An 18,924-nucleotide genomic window follows, 5' to 3' on the forward strand; every position below is an offset into this window, starting at 1 on the left:
ATTGCAGCCCTGTTTCTGCAAACATATCTCTGGCAGTTTTGTGCTGCAACCAGCTGGCCGATATATTTCCAGTAATAATAATATCACCCCTTAAATTCAATCCTTTCCCTTCAGATATGGCGTGTTCCACTGAAAGTCACTCAACTCTAACAAATAACTTTAGACACTCTGGTATGATAGTAAGTAAGACCACATCACAGAACAACCTATCATGAACAAAGGCTTTCTGCAAACACCAGCAGGGAGACTGAAGACCACTAATCCTCTCTGGCACAAACTCTATCATGTGAGGCAAAGAGGAAAGAGAAACTTTCCCCGTGCCAACAACCACACTAATTCACCAGGAGACGGGACTTCCCTTTGAGCTATATTGAATCAGCGAGGCCAGGAAATTCAATTTAGCTTGTTTTCAGAATCAATGTCAAGGCAGAGATCTTCTAGGTGAGTTCATGTGCAATATCTTGGCTTTTTGACCTCTAGTTACGCCCCAGAATCCTCATGTTTTAGCCCTGAGCATAAGGCTGAAACTTAAACCAGACCTGTCTCCCATTGAAAATGTGTGGTGCATCATGAAGCACAAAATATGATAACAGAGACCCCAAACTGTTGAGCACCTGAAATTTTATATCAAGCAGAAAAAAGAAACAATTTCACTTTCAAAGCTTCAACGATTTCGTTCCTATTTCCTGAAAGCTAACTGAGTTTAAAGGAAAAGGTGATGTAACACAATGTTAAACATGCTCAATGTCCAAACTTTTTTGGAACATGTTGCAGGCATCACATACAGAATGAGTGTGCATTTCCAAAACACAGTTAAGTTTGTCAGTTTGAACACTGAATATCTTGTATTTGCTCTGTAATTCAATTCAATATAGGTCAAAAAGCACTTGCAAATTGCTTAATTATGTTTTTATTCACATTCTACATCAACTTTTTTAAAATCAGGGTTGCATTAGATACAAAGAAAACTCATACTTTGGCCGTGCAGGGATGCTGATTCATATGGCAAATAAGAGTGAGAGTATAAAATGCATGTTAAAGGTGTGTAATTATCTTTTCAGACAGACAGTTAAATTAAATTAAATATTAAACAGACTGTGCTGCTGAGCCTCTGCACAATGGTCTGCTTTAATAAGACTTGTCATCTTTTCTCCCATTTCTCTCTGCTGGTGACATTTGCATCTATAATTATGACGGTCCGCAGCACACTTGTTCATGTTTCCCCTCGTTCTTTGCAACAGCAATCAAAACAGTAATTATGCCAGGGAGACTAAAGTTTGTTGATTACTGAGGAACTCTGACCCCATTAGTCAGATTTCATTTTGCCGTTTGAGGGTATGGATGAGACAGGGAGGAGTGTGTGTGTGTGTGATGGTCGATAACAGCAGCTTAATCGACAGCAAGGGAACAAAACGTTGCAGGGTCTGCTGATGTTACACAACTACTTGAGCAACGAGAGGGCCTTATCTTCCTCCGCCTGGTCACTATGGAGGGAGGTGTTGCCCAGGCGACTGTTGCTGGGATGTGACTCAGCATTTTGCCCTCCTCTAACCGACAGGCTCACACCTCCTCCATAGACGCCCAGGCCAATACGTTGACACACATCTTTCAAAAAAGGCAGCAAGCGAGTGGTCGATATATGGATTGCTTTGTAGCAAAACATCCAGTGTACAGCAGCTCAAACACAACAGGGAGCGTTCATGCCCCACAATTAACAAGATGGAGCCAATCAGAAGACAACAACACTGACTGTATCGATAACACTGACTGTCATGTAGTGATGGCAGTTTGAGAAAGTAACCTGTAATTTACACCAGGCGCGGCTGTGCCGCATCACGGCTGCGCTGGGGTTTTGTTCCATCATGGAAAGGGCTAGTCTAAGGTACCAAAAACACATTCTTATTTTCAGGTAATTATACACTACTAAAAAACATATTCATGAATATCATAATACATTTCTGCCATATTCTGCTGATAGATGCCACTTAAATGTTACACACTCAAATTTTAATGTCAGATAATATAGGATGTAATTACATTTTTCAGTGGATTTAAGTAATAATAAATAGACTATACACGAGACCAAAGTGACTTCTTAAAATTACTTGAAAGTAAGCTAATCTCCAAATGAAATTACCAGCAAATGTTTAATTGGTTTTATTTTGAAAAACTGTTTACTGTTGATCAGAATAAGTAAGAACTTTCAGATAAAACTTGGCAAATTTGCAAAATAATACTTATTTGAGAGACTACATGATGAATCAATTAGTAACATAAAGTAAAAAGGTTAACTACTAGTGAAATGACATCTGCAGCTTAAAATTATTGCATATATGTATTGTCTGCATAAGTCTTACAAGTTTGAGTAGGATGAAGATGTAAAATACAGTATCAGTCAATAATATGCTGCTGAAGACAGAGGAAGTTCGGACTTTTTCAAACCGAATGCTGAATGATGAATAATACATGTTCTATCTGGCCTGCAGCGAAAGTAAAAGAAATACAGTCATTCAAGAAGTCCTTCTCAGTGTGTGTGTGTGTATGTGTGCTCTCACAAGGCTTTGTCAGCTATCAATTTCATCCAGCCTACGCCAGTGTGAGAATATCATTTTACTTTGGAGACAACAGCAGTGAATGCATCCTAGAATTAAACAGGAGTCTAATTCCAATCCACCAGACGAGCGAAAATATCCGTTTTGGATTCAAGTTCATTATGGAATCTTAATAGGCTGCATTTGTGTACAATTGATGTTTTCTTCTGAGACATGATTTAGAGTAAAACAAACATTTATCTTTGCTGTCCTGCGTAATGTGACCTTCTACTTCCAGATGAACAAAATACCAAGAAAGATGTGGTTGATCTTACAGACATAACTGTCACGAGGGGGTGGAGATAAACACTTAAATGAGACATCTCGACTATCTGACTGTGAGTGAAACTCTAAGGTCGTGCTTAACAGAATGAAGGCAAACACTCCAGACAGGCATAACACAATCAGGAGCGCTGATTAAACCAACAGCGATTGCAAATCAAATAAGGAGTGCCTGGGCTTTGACCTGTCTGTAACTGCTGCAAAGCACAAAGAAGAATAACTGCCACAGATTCTTGATTCTGGTGTGAGAGGAGAGTTGGCTAATCATAAATCATAAATACACAATGGAATACCTGAACAGCAGTCTCACATAGTCAGATCTCCACACTTTCAGCACTATAATGAAAGGTCTGGCTGAACTAATTCATTTTTAACTCATTCCAATACAGGTACAGAGGAAAAAAAACACTCTGGCATGTTTGTATTTCTTTAATCCAATCGCAATCGTCTTGGGTGGCGCTAATTCAAGGTTGCGGCAACGGTGCCCTTGCAAAATAGTCTTGTTTTGGTGAGACATTTGCATGTAGAGAAGCAAGCCCTGGCATTTACAGTGGCTAGATCTCTGCAAAAGAAAACATGTAGGCCAACCTAATTGCATGATCCAAATCTTCATCAAAACTTGCTATTTTCAGCGTGCAAGTTGCTAACTGAAAGGTTGTTGTTTCACATAGCAACAGGGACGTTGAAAACTGTATCACGCAGACAGCAGAAGTGGAGTAAAATAACCTCATACCAACGGCCTGATTCTTGTGAGTCAGACTTCCTGAACAGTGGCAGAATGAAAAAGTAACAGCAGAGAAACATTAACTTGAGTACACATGCAGAAATATGCTGACTACTAGCGTTGTAATGATTAGTCAATCCACAAAATATTAACTTACATTTTGAAAACTGATTGATCATGGCAATCAAAGTCTCTCAACAAGCAAAGATGGCAACCATTTCCTGGTTTCAGCTCCTGAAATGGGAATGCTTGCATCTTTACTCTGATTTATATAATTGTGAATTAAATATGTTTACGGTTTAGACTGTTGGTAAGAAAAAACAAGCAGTTATTGAGAACTTAACCTTGGCTGTGGGGACACACAATGGCTATTTTTCACTCATTTTAAAGGCCAAACAACTAATCAGTTTATCAAAAATCTAATAAACTGATTAATCAATATTGAATATAGTCATTAACGTCTGTCTATATCAATCATCATGTCTGGTTTTAGAGCTGGAGAAGTTGAAACATGATGCTTGAAAGCTTGAAATCCAATAAAAAAGGTTTTGCAGTTGAAACTAAGTTTTGAAGGCTTGTATAAAGTTTTAACAGGCTGAAAAAAAGTCAAATCTCTGAAAGCAGTAGTTGTAGCTTTTCTTCTTCACTGCTGCAGCACGCTTTTTCAGTGTTTCTCCAACATATTTTCAGAGTTATAAATTTGTCACTGCCCAGTGTATTATTTTGTTTTCCAGGTCTGGAACATTGTAAACGCCGATCTGAAAACTGGTGCGTATATCTTGGGAAAAAAGTTTGAAATGTTGAAATTTGAGTTTCAAAAGGGCAAATCTTATTTTGAAACTTATGTACACTTGCAACGGTATTGTAGACTGTTCTTTCAGAGCAGTTTACAACATCCACAGAGATCCGCACACACGATTGCCAGCTTGCGAGACATTTTTTCTGTCAGTGTCATCTTGTAGTGCTGCTCTGAAGCTCTGAAACAGGGAGTTTGTATCTCTTGGAAGGGGTGCGGTAGCTGTCAGTCATTTAGTAATTAATCAATAATTTGGCCAATCAGAGGCTTATAGTCTTTTGCCAATCAAAAAACAATTTCACCAATATGTTGCCTGAAACAGATGTCAATCATTTTTTAATTCAGCCCAGAGAAAAAAGGAGGAAATTTGAGATTAGCAGGCCAAACACTGCTGTCATTTTCTATCTAGAACTGTTACTGTTTATTATCTTTATTAAGTTTAATAATTTTTTCAAGTGAGACAGTAGCCTTAATAACACCTATTTGTAAATTTGATCCAAGGTTTTCTGAGCTGTGTAAAACTGCTGGTTGGGTACCAGCAAGTCATTTCAGCTGCTTGTAGGCCGACTCCTGAGATGACTGACCAGTCAATGTCTGTCATCATTCCAGAGAGAACATGATCCATTGAACTGATCTTTGCAGCGCCTAGCTGATTTGCTCCTCTTATGACTTTGTAGCAGGTTGTTATACAGTGATTCCTAGCGTAAAATAAATGTTGGTCTTACAGATGAAATCTAACAATTATAAGTTCTGGGCAGAACAACAGCGTCAGGACTCTGTGTGTACAGACATCACCCCATAACGATGACATACCTCCAGCAGGCTCTCCATGCCCAAGTTGAGCTCTCAGCCCCACCTGGAGATTATCCCAAAGCTTGTAGCTGGCCTGAAGCTAGCCTCCAGCATGCTCCAGCAAATGACAGCTAACCTCATCTAAAATCATTGCTCACTAGTGTTAATGTTAATGTAATGCTCCTTATATTAGGACGGAGTCAAATACAGAGTCACCATTGTCATTGTATAATTATATACGTGTCAATAAAGATGATCAAATATACATACATACATGCTACCTATTAAACAACAACAAAAAAGAAATTAAAACAATCTTCCTTATGTTCTGTCAAAACAAAAAAGTTTTCATACTGGCAAATACAGGACAACATATACACAGATATACATACAGGCCAATATAGCTGTGATTTACTAATATCGCCTGACCAATGTTATCTGTCTGACACTATTCATAACTACAGAAAACTCAATGTTATTACGGAAAATATAAATGTATTATCCAGCCGGACTTTTTATAATCTTGCTTTGACAGCAAGTTATACGGTATGTTGAGGAGAGGGATAATAAAATGATCACCTCACATGCCTAAAGGCAAAAAGAGGTACAAGACTGATTTGACTTCCAGTGCTAATGATGAAAAACAACAGATCTTTTAAATTGCTTAGTTTATCAAAGAACCCAAAGCATTATTAAGATGAAAAAAAAAAACTACAACCAGTGACTTTTTGGCATTTTTGCTCCAAAAATTACTTAAATAATTGATTAATTTTCAAGTAAGCTGCTGAATAATTCTATAGTAGCCTAAATTTAAATGGAGAACAAGATGATGGAAAGTAGAGCCCAACTGATGCTTGGTTTTTGGAGCAGAAGCCAATACCAATATTGGGGAGTATAAAAATCCTATTATCAATATATCAGCCGATTGTTTTTATCTATACACATTGGGTCACTGCTATAGTTAAGTTTCACTGGTGTTTTTAAATATTATAACTAACTATAATAATAAAAGTATTATCCACACCAACTTTTACACTCTATAGTTGCTTTAACAATAAGTTAAATGTCATAAGGGTGTGCTGAGGACATATGGAGAAAGAGAGCTAGATTTTAATCTCACATGACTGAATTTGTAGGCAAAAAGAAGCACAAGACTGCTTTGATTTCCAGTGCTAATGATGAAAAACAACCATGACACAGGCAGAATGACAACACAATCTTACAGACAGCCCTATGCACTGGTTGCTTAATTTATCCAAGAAAATGTCTAGGACCCAGAGATATTCAGTTTAAGATTAAAACGACAGTGAACAATATCCAAATCACAGAACGAGAACCAAATAGCAGTATTTTGGAAAAAGGAAAAATGTTTGAGAAAACAGCAGTGTTGCAGAGATGCCCTGGCCTAAAAAAGAAAACATGTTTCATTGGTGCAGATCCCAACAAATACCACATTATCAGGATTTTAACAGTTTTATTTTCAGTAAAAATGAAAATTGTGATGCAATAATTCTAATATATTTTTTGAATAGAATTCTTCTTATAAATTGCAAAAGAAAAAACATTAAATTAAAAACAATTTTCATTATGATCTGCTGAATTAAAAAACATATGCCAATACTGATTCAGACTGATATAGGTGTGCTGGGCCAATATTGGGCCCATAATATCTGCTGACTAAAATATCAGTCTGCTTGTAGTTATCAGTATTAGTTGAATAGTTACAGTAAACCCTAATATCATTATGGTTTTAAAAAAACATATTATCGAGTTTTTACACTCTATTTGCTTTAACAGCAAGTTACTCAGCTTTGACAATAAGTTACACGCCATAGATGTACTTTCAGGGTGTGTTGAGGACATGAGAAGAAAAAAGCTATTTTTTTAACTTCACGTGACTGAATTTGAAAGCAAAAAAAGCAGTGCTAATGATGGAAAAACAACCATGACAGCCAGCATGACATTACAATCCCACACAGACAGCCCTCTGCTGCAGCTGTTAGCCGCCGTGCATGCATTAACGTTACATCTACATTACATGGAGAAAATTTCCAGAAAAAAGAGGCACATAAAAAAAAAGGAGAGCTGTTTGCATCGTGCAGCTCCAGCTTCCCCTGGGCTGCAGCCGAGGGCCCGAGTCCAGCAAAACGTCAAATAATAAAAACCACAGAATATATTCAGACATGCACACAAGCTAACCGTGGATCCTCCATTGGGACTCACTCGAGCTACATGCTAGGAATCAAGCTAGCTTGGAGACAAGCTAGCACCTGTTCAGCTCGGATGTGAAATGAACCTGTGAGCTCATAAATGTGACAGCGACAGGAGGATGGAGAGGATGGATGGCCTCGGATTGTGAAACACACACACACTCACACACACTCACATCTCTCTCTTCTAAGCTAACTAGCTTCACCAGCGGCTTATTTTTCCAAAAACAAACGGACCACCTTACCTTCCTGATGCCTCAAATCCAGCTCGGACACAACAGTTCATCCTTCTCCTGAGTTGAAACGAGGATTTTTTTTTTTTTCTGGTTTCTTACTCGAGTGGATTTGACATTCTCCTCATCATGATGGTGTTTTCTTTTTTCAGTCCCATTCCTGTGTCAGACTGACGTTCACTTCCTGTTTCACATCGCATCCATACATCCAGCAGCAGCAGCAGCAGCAGCAGCAGCTCCACCACCTCCACCCACAGTCTGTGTGATAGTAAAACAGGCAGGGAGGAGAAAAAACCTGATCAATTATTCATCCACACACTCGCTGCAATCAAAAGCCTAGAGCATAAAACACAATGGAGTCACCTGCTAGAAGTGACAAGCTGGATTACTGCAGGCTCCTGTGAAGTGTGGAAAAAATGAATTGATTAACTGATCAGTTAATTGATGGACAGAAAATATATGACAATTCTTATCATCAGTTGATTCCTACTCATTTATCGTACAAGAATTTACACATTTTAATGTAATTTAATTTTGGGTCTTGGACTGACAATATTAGAGAAAAATAATAATAATAATAATAATAATAATAATAATAATAATAGAATAGGTACCCAGTAGTTATAGTTGATACCCTTATTTGTTGATTATATTTTGTACTGGCAGTCCAAGAAGTTACTGAATAACTATATGTGACACAGGGAAAACTGGACTTGGAGAATTTGGAGCACTAACATGGTTTATAAAATGTAGTTACTCAGAAATAGGTACCCAGTAGTCATCATACTTACCCTGTAGTAGTAGTTAAAAAATAACTACAGCAGATTTTTTGTGAAATCCAGAATTGTTACCCCCTTACCTCGTACCTACATATATGTATTGGTAGGTACTGTGCTAGTGCAGCATTATTTTAAAAAGTACACTGTAACTCTGGAGTAATTATGCAGTAATCTCAAGCAATAACCCATGTTTATTCTATTCAAAGTCATTTCACATTGCATGTTTACTATTATGCACCAACATACAAGGCAAATTCTTACCTGAACATAAACCTGATTCTGATATACAGGGTTTGTTCATGATTTACATTTATTTCTTATTTTTATTTTAATACTGTCATTCTGATCTTCATATTTTAATTTAAAAGGGTTTGACTATAAGGTCTTTCGAAGCAAATCTGTAGGGAACAATAGAGAGAAATTACTAGTTTCTGGGCCCCAATAGAGAGATTTAACATTTTCCCATCAACACATTCATTATCTGATATCATCACTCTGCACTTCGGAGACAGTATCTGTTACCATTCAGCAAAAGGAATTAATTGATTTGTATTGGAAGTAGAATACAAACAAAGTGAAGGTGACATTTTTCAGACTTTATACTTTTTCAGCAGAACAGTATTTAATTTAAAGCACAGATAATTGCAGGTGAAATTGTACATATACATCCAGAACCACAGATCAATGCATATCAGCAATCTGACCAAAACAGGAATGTTTTATTCTTCGCTTTTTCTGTTTTCCTCCGTTTCTTATAGTTTCACTACCCAACAGCACCATCTATTGACCAATACGAGTAAAAGCATTTATAGACTTATTCAGTCTGAGCTGATTTTCTTGATTGGCATTGACAAAAAGCTGGATGTAAGTGGAAATGAGATTATCGACTGTAGTGATGACAAGATGATGAAAAAGTTAAACCTGAATATCCAAGGCAGCAGCAAAAGCAGAATAACTTCAACACAACTCTAATATTTATTCAAGTCTGCTTCTTTCTTCATATAAAAACCTAAAGTTTCCACATCCCATCCAGCTGTTTCTCATTAAAACAACATGAAAAATATAGTTTGATCCTTCATTAATCAAATTACTTGAAATACTAAATCCACCATCATAAATTCATTACTTCATTAGCTTGTGTCCTAATGAAAGACCACATCCTGTTTAGTTTGTTTTCAGTATTTAGACTTAGTCTTTTCAGTGATAGACATTGAACTTTTCTTGCAGTCAAGTCGTCTCCAGACTCTGATAGAACCCGGTCTCTCTGCGGTGCTGTTGGACCGGCATGTTCCTCCTGGTGCTGCTGACCTTCTCCAGATCAATCTCTACCAGCACCATGCCTGGCTTCTCCCCTCCGCAGTCACCCAGTACTTCACCCCAGGGGTCCACTGTCAGGGCGTGGCCATACGACGAGCGCTTTTCATGGTGCCGGCCGACCTGTGCCGCCGCTAGGACGAAACACTGGGTCTCAATGGCCCGTGCACGGAGTAACACCTGAGGATAAAAACAAGATGTTTGGTTACTCAGGCTAAGATATAACACCAAACAGCGTGTTGTCTTAACATGATTCATCATACCTCCCAGTGAGCAGTTCCTGTTGCTACAGTGAAGGCTGATGGGTAGGTCAGGATCTCAGCCCCATGCCTTTGCAGAGCCAGTGACAGCTCAGGGAATCTCAGATCATAGCAGATGCCGAGGCCAACCTGAGGCAACGAAACAAAAACAGTCAAAGCAAACACATTGAAAACAAACAGATGTTAAAGAGATATTTAAGCTATTTTGGGGTCACTCTCCAAGAAGCATCAGGAGTACTGCTGTGGACAGGGTGAGCAGCAACACATATCTTATCTTAGCCACCACAAATAATCAAGTTCAGATATATTTAGAATATTTTCACTGCTTTACTTTGGCGTCAGACAGCTTTTTCCGAGGGAAACCATCATTATTAGGGCTGTCAAACGATTAAAAAAATTAACTTGATTAATCGCAAAACTACTCTGTGATTAATCACGATTAATCGCAGTTAAAATACTACATATTATATACACTAATATTACTTGTATTTTCTTCTATTCTTTCTCATGTAGTATTGAAGGATGCAATACAGTTAATCTATTACAATTTGATGATGCAATTTTACAGATTGGTGAAAAATAATAACATTTTTTTCATATCAGCACTCCATTTTGATAAATAAATAAATATAATAAATAAATAAATATAGTACAAATTAAAATAAGTTTGTCTTCTTTTGAATGGTCAAGTCAAGAACACTTGTGCTTTGGTCAGACTGTCAGACCACATCCTTACCACAGCAGGTGGTAAGGATGATGATGGTCAGACAAACAAATCAGATCTTTTCATTTGCAAATAACACTGCTGACAGTCTGTCTTCAAGATCTGCAGTCTGAACAAAGGCACTGCATTGGAATATCTCAACTGTTTCCGGGCCAACTTCGGGGATATTTAGCATTTCGTTTTAATGTTAAGGTATCCAAGCTGAAAAATACTTTTAGATTCCTCAGATTCCTTTAGATTTCTTTGACAAAAGTTTCCTCAAACAAGTCATTCAATCTGAAGAATTCATGTGTGTTTACAGGTCTACTTAGTGATGATCGTATCATGAAATGACACCTTGCCAATGGGAGTTTGGACCGGAGGTACAAGAGAGGGTCCAGGGATGGTGAAGGCACTTTCTTTAAGGGAAACACCTTTTTCTGGCAGCTCCACATCAAACAAATGGGACTTCCTGTAGACTGAAGTGATGTCACCTGTGGGTGTTATGACAGTGTGTCAGTGTGTTATCAGAAGAGAAGTGGAAAACATGGACTGTAGCTCTTGAATTTTTTTTTTACCACAAGTGTGCTTCTGTGTGTGCAGTACCTTTATCATTGATTATGATGTGACTGTTGTAGATTCTTCTGTCAGACTCCCAGTCATGTCCTCGTTCATGAAACCCTCCAAGAGACAGCCACACTTCCAACTTCCTGGAAGAAGGAGAGGTTAAAATCCCCAGAAATCCCCAACAAGAGCCAATTCTTCACATGACATACATGAAACAATACAGACTAAATTTATCTTAAAGGGCAGTTTCTGTATTTTTCAACCTGGACCCTGTTTTCCCATATTTTTGCATTTAAGTCACTAATGTCTAATGTCTGACAACATTATGGAAATGATCCATACAGAGGCAGACCTTTTTTAAAGAAAAAAAATGTCTTGGCTCATCTTTCCACTGTTCCAGCAATCACCATCTCTGCTTGTTTGGTCAAAATAACTCCTTAATTCACAGCGCTAGATGTAAATTATCAGGAGAGGAGCAAGAGGAAGGTCAGACATCAGAGAAGCAGTGAGGAGAAATGGTGTGTAGCGCCAGAATATTTTCACGTCTAACTCTGTGAATTAAGGGTTTATTTGGACCAGCCGGAGTTGGTGATTGTTGGAGCAGTGGGAAGACAAGCCAAGGCAGTTTTGGTTGTCTACCTGGCCAGCTGAGTGTACTGTGAAATTGTGTTTCCTGTCAGGCTCTCAGACAGCGACAGCGTCTCCTCTCGACTGGACCCAATGTAATCGAAGCCCTCAGGCAGGAAGACTATGCTGGCCCCTTGCTCTTTGGCTTCCTCCACCAGCTGTTTACAGGCGAAGAAGTTTGCCTGTTTGTCAGGGGTGGCTGTCACCTGACACACTGCTGCCACCGGGCAAGATGAAGTCGACATCCTGCATGGAAAACAGGTTGTTACATCCAGGGAACAGAGGCTGCAGGCCAGGAAAAGATGTGGTTGATCATTAACTGCACTAGTTATTCTGTTATATATTTATTGCATAATATTGAACAGCTTGCATCCAAAACAAGCTCCCTTAAATGCAATATCCACTTGATTCATGCTCTGATTGCCACTCTAGTCGTGCCTGTTCATTTAAATAAGACAATACAAGTGTAGTTTTCATCATAGCTTCCTTGTATAGAGGACTAGCTGTTAGATTAACACAATACAATATATGCCTATATTAGAATAATAAGCATACCTGTTTTGCAGTTGTCTCCAAGCCGAGAAAGGGGCCAAATGTTTTGTAGATGTTCCCAAAATGCACCTGACTGTGAACATTGATCCAAGTGACACAGACAGAAGTCACCCTCCCTGTTCAGTCCATGTCAGTGTGACAGTCTGATTTAGTGTTGTCTCTGTACAACAGGAAGGATCAGACGAGCTACTTTCTTCTTCTCGGTTCGGTGTCAGAACGTAGAAACCAGCATTAAGGCACAACACTTCCACCTGCTGGAGAGTTTTTGACTTACAATGAGTGACAAGTGAGTTTATGTACTTATATAGTACTAAAGAAGAGAAATAACACTTTACCTGGGGCTAATATAAAATAATAACATTAATAAATAAATTGAATCAAAAGGTTCACCGGTCCAGATGGTTATCTTGAACAATTTACATTAATGGTAATTTTTTAAGTCTGTGGTTTGGATGTATTTGGCATTTTAATTTTGAAAAAATAAGCAAAGATTAGTCAATTAATCTATTAGTCAATTGAAAGAAAATTAATTTCCTGCTACACTGATAACTGATTAATCTTTTCTGTCATTTTTCAAAAGTAAATGTCAAACATTTGCTGGTTCCAGTTCCTTACATGCAGGAATTAGCTACTTTCCTTTGTCATATATAATAATCTTTATTTATAGAGTACTTTTCAAAATACCCATTACAAAGTGCCTCACAAAAGCAGCAAAATAAAATAGCACAGTACCAAGTGCCACAGTGGCAACAAATAAAACAGGTAGGTTGGAAAGTCAGGTTTTAAAAGAGATCAGCTGAAATAATTCACTGTAAAATAGCAAGAACATAAAATCAAAACATTTTAAAAAATAAAAACAGTTCGAAACAGTTCAAACTCAAATAAAATGAGGTAAGTAGGGAGTCTTTGGGTTTTGGACTGTTGGCTGGATAAAAGAAGCAGTTTGACATTTGGCTCCTGGGAAACTGTGAAGAGTATTTTTCACTTTTTTGGAGATTTTAGAGAATAAACAATTGATCAATTAAGGAAATAGTCAGATTTGGTAGGTCATTAGAGGATATATTACTGACTGTCTTCCGACTTAAAGCTAACGGAACTGTATTTCCACTCAGGCACTCACACCGACCGGCTATACGCATCCTGCCCGGGGTCCTTCTCAGCAACACCCTTCCAAGATGGCAGCCAACAGTAGCAGCACGGGTAGCAAATCCAGCAACAGCTCCGGTGGAAAACAGTCCGGTCCGTCAGCCGAACAGGTACCGTCACCTCCATCTCAGTGTGCTTCAGTCGCTGCACGCAGTGTGGTTGGTGTTCAGTCGTGTCAGGTGGAGCTGAAGCCGATAATCTGACTCCCAGCTAGCTAATGCTAACAGTTAGCTTCGCCATCGCCATCATCATCCGCCTCCTATTCTGCTTTATCACCACAAAACGGTACAACACAGTGAGCCAGGATGAAAACACATATTATCATAATTTATAAAGAGTTTATCACCGGTTTGTGCTCGTAATAAACACTTTAACTGGAGACAGGTGCGTTTAAATCAGCACACGCCTCTAATGGGATGGTGTGCTTCAGGTCTTGCCCAGTTAAAGACAGTGGGAGTTGCTATTTTTATCACTGAAGACCCCCCGGTTGTATTTTACACCAAGGCTGAAAAGTACTCAGATCCAGTAATACACCACGTAATAATGTTACAAAAGTATTCTGTAAAAGTACAAATCTACTATGAGTGAAATATTTTGAAAATCGGGCTCCAACCTAGCTTGTATTTTATTTTTTAATGGGTCTGCGAATCATTTTAGTTGTTAATCAGTTGATGTTCAGTCTCTAAATTGTCAGAAAATACTCTATAGTGTGATGATAAAACAGCGTTTTCTGCAATTTCGCATGAAAAATGAATTGATTATCAAAATAGTTTAATTATTTTTTACCACTTGTCTGGTCAGGCAAGTGATTTGCCAGATTTATTAGCCCAACATGTCATTTTACTTGCCCCAGGCAAGCAGGCAACCCTTATTATTGAGCCCTGGCATAAAATGGAAATACTCATATAATGTAAAGGCACCTCAAAAATAGTATTTTGTGCAAATATACACAGTTACTTTTGACCACTGGCTTAGTTAGCAAACACAGTCTGACAGTACAATATGGCTGGAACTAAACTTTTTTTTTCAAGAAAAGATTAAGTCAAAGGCGAAACATCTTCAAAGACATATAAACAAGTCCAGTTGCCTTCAATTTAATCTTTTCTTGAGATTACAATGACCTGGACGAATGAGAACATTCACAGACCCTGATTTTCATCACTTTTCTACGTCCGTGTTAAATTATGACAGAACTTATCAGAGTGATCAACAGCCATAAATGCAAAGTACAAGTGTGTGTGTCCGTGTTGTTTCTGATGTGTGTGTATTTTTGTGTGACAGGTGGTGGCAACATTTCAGAGGATGCGTCAGGAGCAGCGCAGTATGGCTTCTAAAGCTGCAGAGTTGGAGATGGAAATCAACGAGCACAGGTTGGAAGCAGATGTTCCACCTCTGCAGCATGTTACAGTCACTGTCTAATCCTCTCATCAAGAACAACATTTCCGATAACAATCTACTGCTGATCCAGCGACCACAGAAGTTTGCATTAGCTTAATATGCCTGAACTTAAGACAATGTAATAAAAATATGTCCTTGACCACAAATAGGGCACAGTCTGAGAAATTATGCAACATCTTTCAGTTCAGTTACAGTTACCAAGCATGAAAACTGACCAGCTGTGTAGATGTTTTGGGTATCCTGATGGCATTATTTTGGATTTTTTTCCCCTTCAGCTTAGTAATTGACACCCTGAAGGACGTGGACCCGTCAAGGAAATGCTTTCGTCTAGTAGGAGGAGTGTTGGTGGAGAGGACGGTGAAAGAAGTTCTACCCGCATTGGAAGCCAACAAAGAACAGGTGATGGCTAAGAAAAGTAAAACAAGTGTACTTGTACATTATCTTTAAAAGTCACTGTTGAAATGCATTCTACTGTAAAGGTAACTAAAGCTATTAAATATCTATTTCAATTTAACGTAGATTCTTGCAAGGCCAATGCTTTCCTCTAATGGCTGCATACATGTAGCCGTTAACGATTATTTCAATGTATTAAAGGGTTAGTTTAGATTATTTTAAGTGTGGTTGTATGAGGTATGAGACCTATCCAGTCAGTTTATTACCCACAGCCTACATGCCTACATAACGGTGGTCAAAATATTCTAAATAAAAATACAGAAATATTATAAAAACTGGAAGCATGTTGACCGCCATCTACTGTAGGTAATACACTGACTATGGATAAGTACTATGCACAACCCCACTTCAAAAAATCTGAACTATACTTTTAAGATAATTCAGTAGGCCACTTCTAAGCAAAGAGATCTCACGCTCTCGTTTCCCCACAGATCTCCAAAATTATTGAGTCCATCAACGCACAGATGCAGTCGAAAGGCCGGGAGCTCACAGAGTACCGGGAACGCTACAACATCCGGTTGGTGGGAGAAGGTGAATCAGATGCACAAGGCCAGTCGGCAGCATCTTCCAGGGACAGTGAAGGAGGCGGGTCTAAAAGCGGAGCTGGCGTTTTAGTGTCTTAGTTTGTAATAATGGAGCGCAATGGGTAGGGCCTTATGATTTCTGCAGTACTGAAAACACAGTTGGAGTCACAAAATGTAGGTTTAAGTATTGGACTTTTTTCACAGGATAATGTTGGTTTTGAAGATTAGAATCAAAGTACTTTGTCAAACTCAAATAGTACACATAGTCCTCTGCTTATGTATGTGAATGCTAGTGTGTATAAAAAAAATAAGGGTGTTTGTCTTGCATTTGCCTTTCAGTGAAGCTGACTTTCTTTTTTAATTTCTGGAATACTGTGGCATAAATTAAATGATTACATTCAAGTACTTGTCTTAGTCTTAGTCTTATTTGCACATGAGTGAAAACATTTTAGAGTTTCACATTACAAAAAAAGCCAAGGTGTGGGGTTAAAATTCAAACTTGGAAAATCATTTCAAATACTGAGAACATGTAAGGTATGACAGCACACGGTTATTAAATAAGAACACTCTTTTATAGTTTGGATTATTTGAAATGAGGTTGTATCAGCTACTTATTGACAGTCAGTGTATAAGCTACAGTAGATTGCACAGAAACTAAGTAATGCACTGCTGTGGACAGGATCAGCAACAAAAGGTACTGTATTTTAGCCATTTAAAAAGGGTCCACCTAAAAAAAAATCAGTTTAAGTGTACACTATATGAAGAGTATTTTCACTGCTTTACTTTGCCTTCAGGCAGCCTCTTCTGACAAAAAAATTGCAGTTAAATAAACCAAATCTTGCACTTTCCAAACCAACCAAACTCCATAGGCAAAATCAGTAATTTTACCTCACATAAAACAGGAGTTGTGGGGGTCTGCCACTGCCTCAATCTGGTTTTGTTTGTTGGAGTTAATGTGTGACTTGATAAGTATAGTTCAGATACACCAAAGGCACAAAATTACACAAACTAACTAATCGATCAAGGCGGCGGTAGACCAGCAACTCCTGTGTTCTGCAAGGTAAAATTACTGATCTTGCTTAAGGAGTTTGGTTGGTTTGGAAAGAAACTGATATTGTTCTACTGATTTTTTTTCTTGTTCTCCAAATTAGGGTCCGTGCTGATCTCTATATACTGTAGCTAATAGACTGACTGTGGATAAGTACATCATACACACCTACATCAGATAATCCTTTCACTTTAACACTCAAAAATTGGGAAAAATAAGAGCTGATTTCATATGGCCCTAAAGTACATTGAGCTCTACAGAGTCACCCTTGCCAAGGCAGCACAGGTCCTAGAAGGCATTTCAACAATGAGCATGAACAAGAGATTATACTGTAAACACGTCACTATAGATCAAAATGAATCTGTTGGCTTTGTTCAGCCTCCCTCTGTGAAACATTTCATTCAAAACTCATAAAGTTGCTTCACATGTGAAAATAATGCACAGCTGTTTTTTATTCACAATGAGGTCAGTTTGTGTTCACTGGTTACCAAAGCGCATGCTGTGATGTGACCAGTGACCACCACACCTTAAAAATCAGGTCCTGTCATTGAAAACTCAATAAAACTTGCCGTATTCTTTCTGATCTGTGGCACGACTGAGTTCTGAGGGGGTAAATTAAAAAACCTGATCTGTGCTGTCCACACTGTCCATGTAGTTGTAAGGACAAAAATGTTGCTGTTGATGGTCATGAATTAAAGATTGTCACAATTGTGCTTTTTTTTGTCTGGTGTCTTACATCTTTGTTACTGTGTGGCACAAAGCCCTTAGAACATATCCACAAGCAAACAGCACGTCTGTAATGTTTTTTTTATAAAGAAAACACACAAATCAAGTAGTATTCCATGCATGTGTATGTAAGATTTCTTATTTAGATTGAAAAATAATGCAGTTATATTAAAAAGTAAATGCATACACAATTTTTGGGACACCCCTTTCTGTATTTATTTGTGCTTGTTAATTTTTTTCAGTCTCACATTTTATATCAATGACGAATAGAAAAACTAAAAGACAACACCGTTTCTGTACATCAGTATGGAGTTTGATGGTCCACCTGATGGTATTTAACCCAGTAAAAAGAGCAAAATAAGCAGGTGTCCAGATCAGTGCACAGTAAATGGGTCACACTAGATCTATTGGAGGGACGATGGGGAAATGCAAAATACTACTACTACTACTACTTCTAATAATAATAATAATGATATATTAAAAACATGGGGGAAAAAAAACCCCAAAAACTACTTTTTAGGGACGCTTCTCTTCATTTCTGCTTGTTTTGTCAATTGTTTTTTATCTTACATTTTTAGACTGAAGATGAATAGAAAAACTAAAAAATCACAGATTCTGTGCATCAGAGAAGAGTTTCATAAACCATGGATATACAAGTAAATGGGACACTAGATTCCTGATTTTCATAATGGGAGCTGAGGCAAATTGAAAAGAAGATGAGGGAAAATGCTTAAAAAATAGAAAAGTTTTTTTTAAATTAATATAATTATTTAAATGTAATTATTGTTGCACTGATATTCATGTATATAATTGTGTTCTTAAGGCACTTAGCAATAGGAGGTGCCGGCAATATGCTCATGCTGTATGGGGGAATTTTGCATGGAAAAATCAATGAATCGCTGAACTAGATTAGGTACATTATAAAAATCGAAAATAGATATCGACGAGGATGGGATTCGAACCCACGCGTGCAGAGCACAATGGATTAGCAGTCCATCGCCTTAACCACTCGGCCACCTCGTCCTATGGACTCCTCTACGACAACAAATACTGTTTTAAACAAAAGATATATCTGGATAATTGTTTTATTTGTCCTGGACATCTGCACTCTCACGTAAACTGACGAAGTAGTGAGAATTGTCCTTTACTCTCACCAGTAACCGGTAGCTCCTGTTCAGCTAAGTGCTAGCCAGCTTACA

At 38.1% G+C, this 18,924-nt stretch overlaps 3 protein-coding genes and 1 non-coding gene across 8 annotated transcripts in view; 1 reads left to right on the forward strand and 3 right to left on the reverse strand.

The window, feature by feature from the left end:
* The window catches only part of clcn3 (Cl-/H+ antiporter 3), a 45,598-nt gene extending 37,509 nt beyond the window's left edge, over positions 1–8,089 (reverse strand). Inside the window, exon 1 of one of the 4 annotated variants that reach the window (XM_084711560.1) lies at positions 7,641–8,061. The gene's annotated coding sequence lies outside the window, so the exon portion shown is untranslated. Of the gene's footprint in view, positions 1–7,640 lie in introns of all 4 variants that reach the window. The other 3 variants (XM_084711562.1, XM_084711564.1, XM_084711563.1) reach the window with 3 other exon arrangements.
* A 1,447-nt stretch (positions 8,090–9,536) lies between these two features.
* nit1 (nitrilase 1) lies at positions 9,537–12,717 on the reverse strand. 2 transcript variants are annotated; one of them, XM_084712561.1, is made up of 6 exons: positions 12,434–12,717; positions 11,891–12,163; positions 11,291–11,394; positions 11,042–11,178; positions 9,985–10,110; positions 9,537–9,901 (listed from the first exon to the last, which is right to left on the reverse strand). In XM_084712561.1, exons 1-6 carry the CDS (start codon positions 12,511–12,513, stop codon positions 9,635–9,637), a joined length of 987 nt encoding a protein of 328 aa, XP_084568687.1. In that variant the 5' UTR covers positions 12,514–12,717; the 3' UTR covers positions 9,537–9,634. The 2 variants fall into 2 exon arrangements, with proteins under 2 accessions (XP_084568687.1, XP_084568688.1); XM_084712562.1 differs by having other exon boundaries at positions 11,891–12,124; positions 12,434–12,715.
* Positions 12,718–13,529: 812 nt separating this feature from the next.
* pfdn2 (prefoldin subunit 2) lies at positions 13,530–16,356 on the forward strand. The gene is made up of 4 exons (XM_084712563.1): positions 13,530–13,686; positions 14,858–14,946; positions 15,250–15,373; positions 15,859–16,356. Exons 1-4 carry the CDS (start codon positions 13,606–13,608, stop codon positions 16,048–16,050), a joined length of 486 nt encoding a protein of 161 aa, XP_084568689.1. The 5' UTR covers positions 13,530–13,605; the 3' UTR covers positions 16,051–16,356.
* A 2,310-nt stretch (positions 16,357–18,666) lies between these two features.
* trnas-gcu (transfer RNA serine (anticodon GCU)) lies at positions 18,667–18,748 on the reverse strand. Its single transcript has one exon. It is a non-coding gene; the product is annotated as a tRNA-Ser (tRNA).
* Between the last annotated feature and the right edge of the window lie 176 nt (positions 18,749–18,924).

The sequence above is a fragment of the Lutjanus erythropterus genome, chromosome 23 (genome assembly GCF_056507025.1).
Source record: "Lutjanus erythropterus isolate fLutEry1 chromosome 23, fLutEry1.hap2, whole genome shotgun sequence".
Lineage (NCBI taxonomy): Eukaryota > Metazoa > Chordata > Actinopteri > Lutjaniformes > Lutjanidae > Lutjanus > Lutjanus erythropterus.

What these genes read in the sequence shown, in the direction of transcription:
- nit1 (XM_084712561.1), bottom strand. Translation starts at nt 12,513, where the DNA reads ATGTTCACAGTCAGGTGCATTTTGGGAACATCTACAAAACATTTGGCC. An exon ending in CAGTACACTCAGCTGGCCAG is followed by an intron (nt 11,395 to 11,890) that starts GTAGACAACCAA and finishes TCCTTCTTCCAG; the next exon opens with GAAGTTGGAAGTGTGGCTGT. An exon ending in CATCATAATCAATGATAAAG is followed by an intron (nt 11,179 to 11,290) that starts GTACTGCACACA and finishes TAACACCCACAG; the next exon opens with GTGACATCACTTCAGTCTAC.
- pfdn2 (XM_084712563.1), top strand. Translation starts at nt 13,606, where the DNA reads ATGGCAGCCAACAGTAGCAGCACGGGTAGCAAATCCAGCAACAGCTCC. An exon ending in ATGGAAATCAACGAGCACAG is followed by an intron (nt 14,947 to 15,249) that starts GTTGGAAGCAGA and finishes TTTCCCCTTCAG; the next exon opens with CTTAGTAATTGACACCCTGA. An exon ending in TGGAAGCCAACAAAGAACAG is followed by an intron (nt 15,374 to 15,858) that starts GTGATGGCTAAG and finishes GTTTCCCCACAG; the next exon opens with ATCTCCAAAATTATTGAGTC.